General features: G+C 38.8%; 1 protein-coding gene and 1 pseudogene across 1 annotated transcript in view; both read left to right on the top strand.

Moving 5' to 3' along the window:
• The first annotated feature begins 914 nt into the window (after window positions 1-914).
• Window positions 915-4958, top strand: LOC107708776 (structural maintenance of chromosomes protein 1A-like; annotated as a pseudogene).
• Window positions 4959-6138: 1180 nt separating this feature from the next.
• LOC107708792 (spermidine synthase-like) overlaps window positions 6139-7501 on the top strand; it is a 6381-nt gene continuing 5018 nt past the window's right edge. The window contains exon 1 of the mRNA XM_016513103.1: window positions 6139-6478. Coding sequence (XP_016368589.1) covers window positions 6348-6478 — 131 coding nt within the window. The 5' untranslated portion in view covers window positions 6139-6347. The remainder of the gene's footprint in view (window positions 6479-7501) is intronic.

Raw genomic sequence — 7501 nt, 5'->3', positions numbered from 1 at the left:
TATATATATATATATATTAATATAATGTATTTAATAAAATATATATTACTTGATTTTAATATAATATTTTTTTAAAGATTGTAACCAGGCACATTTTCAATGCTGGTGCGTGTTTCAGTACCATGAACAGCTCCCTTTAAATCTAATCTAATCACGGCTATAAGTAGGCTATTAATCATTGGGGTGACGTCGATAAGTTTGAAATGTCATAGTTCTTTAATATTTAATATTCAGTAGCCTGGATTTATACAAACTAGAATCATATCTTGAGGAACAAAACATGCGTAGATTTGTAAAAAATAAAAACATACAAAAAATAAAGCATAATGAAAAATAAATAAGTCTAATTATTATATGGAGGGAAAATATTTATTGAAAAATAAAACATATTTTTCTTTCATTACAGTGTTGGTTTGAATTCAGTCGAAACTTCCCTTAGCTCTAGGACTTTTATTTTGTCTGCATTCTGCTCTAGACAGGGGGCGTGTACACGAGATTATTTTATGTCAGATTTCAACGATATGTATGTAGTCTAACACATATAGTTGCCAGTTCGTTTTAAAATCCGCTTTGCCGCCGCCAAACAACGTCTGGAGAAACGCACACAAAGACACTACACCAGGAGTACTCCGGTCCGTATCCGGACCCAGACACGGTTAAATCTGGACCATGGTGAAAAACGCATACCGCAGCACACTCACCAATGAACACTTACATCAGTGCCTCCGCCTGGCCCTCACACCTTTTATGCCCAAGTTTAAACAACTGGTGGCACAAAGAAGGTGTCACCTTTCACACTAAAAGCCTACCATGTCGTTTTTTTGTGTATAGTTCGAAAGTTTTGGGGATTGCCTTTTTTTTGTTGGAGTTCTCTATTTGGAATTTGACCATCACTTTTCCGGACCTCAGACTGAATGGAAATTTGGTAAGTGGACCTTTCAAGTTTATTTTTGAGTACCCCTGTACTACACAAAGCATCAGTCTGACATCCCTCTCCTGAGATAAATCAGCCATGCATTCATTTCTTTTGCAGCCAAGTTTCAAATGTTAAGCCATTCATAATATTCATTCACATCATTTGCTTAAAATGTTAAATTCTATTGTCCTACAATGTATTCCAAAGCTTTGTGTACAAACAAATCATCCAATCACGAGAGTGGGACATTACAGAGTTAAAGGTGCAGTAGGAGATCTTGGAAAATGCTAACTTTAGCCTGATATCACTGAAAGCGAACGTCCCACCCTCCCTGCAATCGCCGTCCAAAACCACGCCCCCTGAACGCATTTATGCTCACAGACCAGAGACAACATTACAGGGGCTCCCAATTCCAGCCCATGTTCCGAAGTGAAGTAAACTTCAACGGATTTCCCCCGCTCAGGGAGTAGGGAGCAATGAACACTATGTAGGGATCATATCGATCGGAACACAGTTCATGTAGGTAGCTCACTTCTAACGAGCTGGCGCGAGGACTGGATTAACCGCTGGACGCTCGGACCGTTCAAATACATTTAGACCACTTAGCTTAATGATTGCTATCGGGATGTGAAGAGACTTTCAACCAGCATAACAAAAAATGTTTCTGAAGACAATCACCTATTGCACCTTTAAGAGACCGCATGAACCTGGTAAGAGCTCTGAAGAACATTAAGACGTTTAAAATGTGGTCAAATAAGTTTGATGCTCTAATAATTATTGTTTATTATGGTCATTCATAGGTGGAGGATGAGGTCTTTGTTGATCCTGCCAAGAGATTGCTGTGCGAAATATCAGAGAGTTTGAAGAGGAAAAAGTAAAGAGGCAAAATGAGATTGCCAAAAAACGGTAAACCTCTTAAGGACAGTATACAAGTTACCAACTACTAAGCGGACTGCCATGATCGAGCTAGTGTTATACTGCAATTCTAGACTGGAGTTTGAGACACAGAAGACCCATCTGGCCATCAGCGTGATTGCGAGAAGAACCAGTAGAAGGAAGACCAGGAGAAAGTGATGATGTGGGAGCAGTCTGTAAAAAAGGATGAGAATGAGATCGAAAGACTTAAAAAGGTGACAAAGAATAGGATGAGTAAAAGGTCCTGACAAGCAAAGCATATATCAGTGGAATCTTTAAGCATGAAAAACTAAACAGTAACTCATATTGTCCCCCACCATCTCAGGAGGAACACAGGCACATGAAGATCATTGATGAGACAATGGCACAGCTACAGGACCTGAAGAACCAGCACCTCACGAAGAAGAAGGTAAATGACAAGAACCGAGAGATGGAGGAGATCTGCAAGAAACTAGGATCTGCCAACGAATAAGAACATTAATATTTAATTCTCTCAATTCTTTACATGTTCTCAAATCCAGTGTAGGATATAAATTAAATTAAATTAAAAGTGGTACATACAGAATTACATACACTTTCTGAACATATATTCCTACACAATCACATACTGCTTTTGTAAGCACAGACATACACACTGATCTGTCTACATAGGGAAGTTCGCAAGTTGAGGATTCAATCAGCAGTCCAAAGGCATCAAGCTCTGTGCATGCCAAAGAGGCCCTCATAGAGATTGACTACAGCAACTTGAATGAGGACCTCGAGGTAATTTTATATGATGAAATATTATAAATTTGTTGTTTAACAAGCAAACTGGATCTATCAAAAGTGATGTAAAACCTTTCTATAGGATGCTTTGTCAGAAGAAGAGATCAAGGCAGAGATGAACACCCTACAGCAGAGGCTGAACGAGCAGCAGAGCATCCTGCAGAGAATCAGCGCTCCCAACATGAAGGCCATGGAGAAACTCGAGAGTGTCAGAGACAAGTTCCAGGAGACCAGTGATGGTGAGCCCAAAAGTCCAGGCTCATCTGACTGTAGCTAATCTTGACCTGAGTAGTCTACCTGGGACACATTGAGTCTAAATAAGTGGTTCACAGCCCTTTTGACTCCATGGCCCCCCACTGACCAAAACATTAATCAAAGGTCCCCACGTAAAATATTTTTGATACTTCTGTTAGGTGCTTTAATGACAACATTTTTATTTACAGAAACTTGGAGTGACAATGTATTACAATAATTATAATACATTTTCATTAAAATTTATAAATGAATACATTTGTAAATTATAATAAAAATTAAATAATCTCCGTAATTCAAAACGTTAAAAAAGTAATGTTTTTCAGTGTTCACACTTTTTATGATTTGGTTATGATTACAGGTTTCTGTGGTTTTACTCATTTTTTACTACGCTTTTACCTTTTTAAGATTTTATTAATTTTCATGACTTTTTCCAGGTTTTGAAATCACATTTCTTTATACATGCATGTTTTCCAAGACCGTTGGAATCTTTTAGGTAGTGTGGGAGATGGAGATGGGATCCATTTGCGTCTTTATTAAAATCAACAGCAAAAATACAAACAGCAATATCAGTGGCCAAGGCAAAACAGAGTCGTAGTTGAAAAACAGGCAGCAAACAATCACAAATAAGGTCCAGGCAAACGAGGCAGAAACAATAGGCAGGCAGCAAAGGATCAAAAAATGTAAACAATCCAGGGTCATACACAGGCAGGCAACAGAAACAATCAAATGCTCAGAAATGGGGATTATGGAAGATGGAGTCAGGGGTGATAAAGTCAATACTCAGGTCAGGGAGCCCTCTGGTGGTGAGTGGGAAGAACCACAGAGGCTAGACTCCTGACAAAGAGCAAATTCAAACAAGAAATATGATGTCCGCTTCTTTTTCTTTCTTTTTCTTTTTTAAACCATCTTGTGGCCCACTTGGAAGTATGCTGATGCCCCTTAGGTTGAGAACCACTAGCCTAAATAATAACCAATAACTACAATATCTACTTTTTTTCTTATGTATTCATGGAATTCCGCTGACACATTTCTATTAACAAATACATATGTTGATGTGCCTTGCAGAGTTTGAAGCTAGCTCGGAAGAGAGCAAAGAAAGCCAAACAGGCGTTTGAGCAGATCAAGAAGGAGCGGTTTGACCGTTTCAATGCTTGTTTCGAGTCTGTTGCCACCAACATTGATGAGATCTACAAGTCACGAAACAGCAGTGCACAGGTTAATAAAAACACTCTGAAATCACTCTCTCTTTTCAAGAGAAAATCCTTCAATAACACAAGTAGAATTTTTACAATACTTTATATCCTTTCAGGCATTCCTGGGGCCAGAAGAACCATACTTAGATGGAATCAACTACAACTGTGTGGCTCCAGGAAAGAGATTTAGGCCCATGGACAACCTGTCTGGAGGAGAGAAAACTGTGGCAGCTTTCTTTTTGCCATTCACAGGTGCAACAAAGATCTGCAAAAAACTTTACAAGTAAACTTGTACGTTTGCCCTCTAATGAAAAAATTTTACATCTCTGTCTGTTCCCTTATAGCTACAAGCCTGCACCTTTCTTTGTCCTGGATGAGATTGATGCTGCATTGGACAACACCAACATAGGCAAGGTGTGTGTGAGCTTGTAGGAAGGCCTCTTCCAAATGTACACGTGTGCTTACAACTGAACTGAATGGCATCGATATGAAATATGTATTTGACTTTAACTTTGCATGTGGCCAACTACGTAAAGGACCAGTCAGTCCAGAATTTCCAAGCATTTGTTATCTCTCTGAAAGAGGAGTTCTACACAAAAGCTGGCTCACTCATAGGAGTTTACCCTGAGGTTTGTATTTCAGCAATGGGTAAATCTTAACATAACAAAAGTAGTTGACACATGCAAGAGTTCAACCCATCCCAACATATCATTATATCATTATTATTGTACACTGTGCTCTAGAGATGGCAACTTTAATAACAATTTATTTTGTATTATGTTGACTTTTAAAATATATATAATAATAAATTGAATCTTTTCATTTATTCACAGCAAGGAGATTGTGTCATCAGTAAGGTGCTGACCTTTGATCTTTCCCAGTATCCAGATGCCAATCCCAATCCTAATGATTAGGTTGTGTTGATCTGAATTCATTGGTAGACAGCTAAAAGTATGATCAGTAGCATCTTTTAAAACCTGATTATAATCATTGATGTTTACATAGATTTTTTAAATTTAAATGAATAATGTTTCTAATATGTCTACTGTTGTATTTCAAATAGTGTGCATGATTGTATAAGTATTAATATTCTGTGTTCTGTGAATATTAAATACAAATGAACAGATTTTCACGTTTAGTCAGCTGGACAGTCTAGATCAGTCATTTTACGTATGGCTAATGTTTTGTCTGCGCTTTATCAAAAGCTGCCTATTGTCAAGTGTGCCTTGTGGATGATTCGTTCATTCAGTACAATGTGGAATAATCAGTATATATATTTTTTTGTTTTAATTTTCTGTCTTCATGGGAAAATGTGTTATGTAAACTGTATTCAAACGGAAAATAAGAGCTTGTGTGATGTGCTCAAGGCACTTTCACAAACATGGTATACTTTTGTTTTCCCCCCCAAAAAATATACCCCATAGAGAATAAAAAAATAAGCCATCTCAAAATAAAACGTAGTTTGGTTTCCTGAGGTTGATAATCAACATTTTCCAAACATCATCTTTCCCCCCATAGAACTCTATTTCCTCCACGTAAGAAAAAAATCATGCTTTGGAAAATAAAAATAAAAATATGACAAAATTTGACATGTCATAATTTCGACTTTTTATGTAAATGTCAACTTCTTATCTCATATTTATGACTTAGTAACTTCAATATCAATGTCATAATTTTGACGTTTAATCTCATAATGTTGATTTTTATGTCAAAATTATGATTTACCTTAGCATGTTTTTTTTTATTATGTGGAAAAATACATTTAAAAAAGAAAAGTAAAATAGCTGGAAGCTTCTATTTTTAAGTTTCAGTTTAACAGTTGTTGTACCCTATTAATGGAAAATGCCACAACATTTTAAATGTTAAATGGAACAAAAAATAAATAAATAATAAAAAATGAACTTAAGGTAACATATAAACAAACCAGAGCACACCTGGTTAATTATATTATATATATCAACTTTACAAAAAAAGAAGCCCAAAGTTGCGTATAATACGCGGACTTGGCAACTCTGGTTCCCACTCACCCACACCCATTAAGCTAACATTAGACCTCTATTTTCACGTGGGCTCATCCTCAGCGGCACAAAACCAAGCATGCTTGCACAGACATGCCCCTTCCTCGCGTCTGTTGATGACGCCAACCAGCTCCCATTGGTCGCCTCTTGTTTCTTGGGTTCGGTTGCGGTGCAGAGAACGCCCAACGTGTCAATCGGCGCTCAAGATATCCAGTAACTCCTTGCAGTGGACTGGTTTGATCAGACTACTATAACCCACCGCTGCTTACATTTAAATCCCCGGCAATGGACAGCATTAAAGACGGGTGGTTCACCGAAACATGCACATTATGGCCTGGTCAAGCGATGAGTCTTCAAGTGGAGGAGGTGTTGTATCATAAAAAATCGAAGTTCCAGGATGTAATGGTTTTTAAAAGGTGAGTCGTGGTGCAAAGTTGCTTAAATTAGCATGTTCTCTAACTTGCCGTGTTTTCTGGCAGCGCGTAATTTAAGCTATCGGTCACAACCGATGGAGACGGCTGTGATTTCCTCACTTTTCTCTGAGGTGTCCACTCAGAAAGCACGTTGGCTTATGGGTGTCTTGCTGTGTGGTTGGCTGCGGCTAGAATGCTAACTGCATCGCCTGTTTTAGGTCTGGCGTGGCACTGAACTGTGAGATCGCATTGATTTTGTACTAGCCATTTGTATTATACGTAAAACATTACACTGCACCGATTCTGACATGTATAAACATAAAAAAAATAGAAACAATTTCTGTAATATTTGCACCCATAATTATGTGGTACATTAGAAAATGAAAACAACATTTATTTGACAACGTGTCCAAGGCGTTATCAGCTATTATATTGGGGTCATATGATGCGATTTCAATTTTTCCTTTCTCTTTGAAGTGTTACAAGCTCTTGGTGCATAAAGAAGATCTGTAAAGTTGCAAAGACTAAAGTCTCAAATCCAAAGAGATATACTTTATAAAAGCTAAGAGTCAACCACGCCTACCTAAAATGGCTTGTTCCAAGACGCCCCCACATGTCTATGTCACAATGTAGGAAGATTTGCATATCACCTCCCAAATGTTCACGCCAAGAAAGAAGGCGTAACTTTTATTCTCACTGTAGTATTGTTGTTGCCGCCGCCGCCATGTCGTGAAGGCGCTGTGTGTTTCGTTGTGAAAGCGAAACTACTTCCAAAAGAGGACGATATCCGCTTCGTCATGCCTGGAGCTGATCCGTGCTGGTCGCTGAGGAAATACATCAGCTTCGCGCTGTGGATCGCCGGATCGGCTTTCACCGTGGACAAAGCGGAGTCCAGCCCGGGGTCGTCACATGTGGTTGCCGCAAGCCCGCCGGCAGCTCCTTCGTCGAATCCACCGGCCTCGCCGTTCTCAAGCCTCTACTCACTGTAGGCCGCCACCGCTCACTCTAGGCCGCCGTGTGTGACGC

The sequence above is a fragment of the Sinocyclocheilus rhinocerous genome, unplaced genomic scaffold (assembly GCF_001515625.1).
Source record: "Sinocyclocheilus rhinocerous isolate Xijiao unplaced genomic scaffold, SAMN03320098_v1.1 scaffold1406, whole genome shotgun sequence".
Classification (NCBI taxonomy): Eukaryota; Metazoa; Chordata; class Actinopteri; order Cypriniformes; family Cyprinidae; genus Sinocyclocheilus; species Sinocyclocheilus rhinocerous.
Note: the sequence above shows the minus strand (reverse complement) of the source record. Positions and strands in the feature narration are given on the sequence as shown.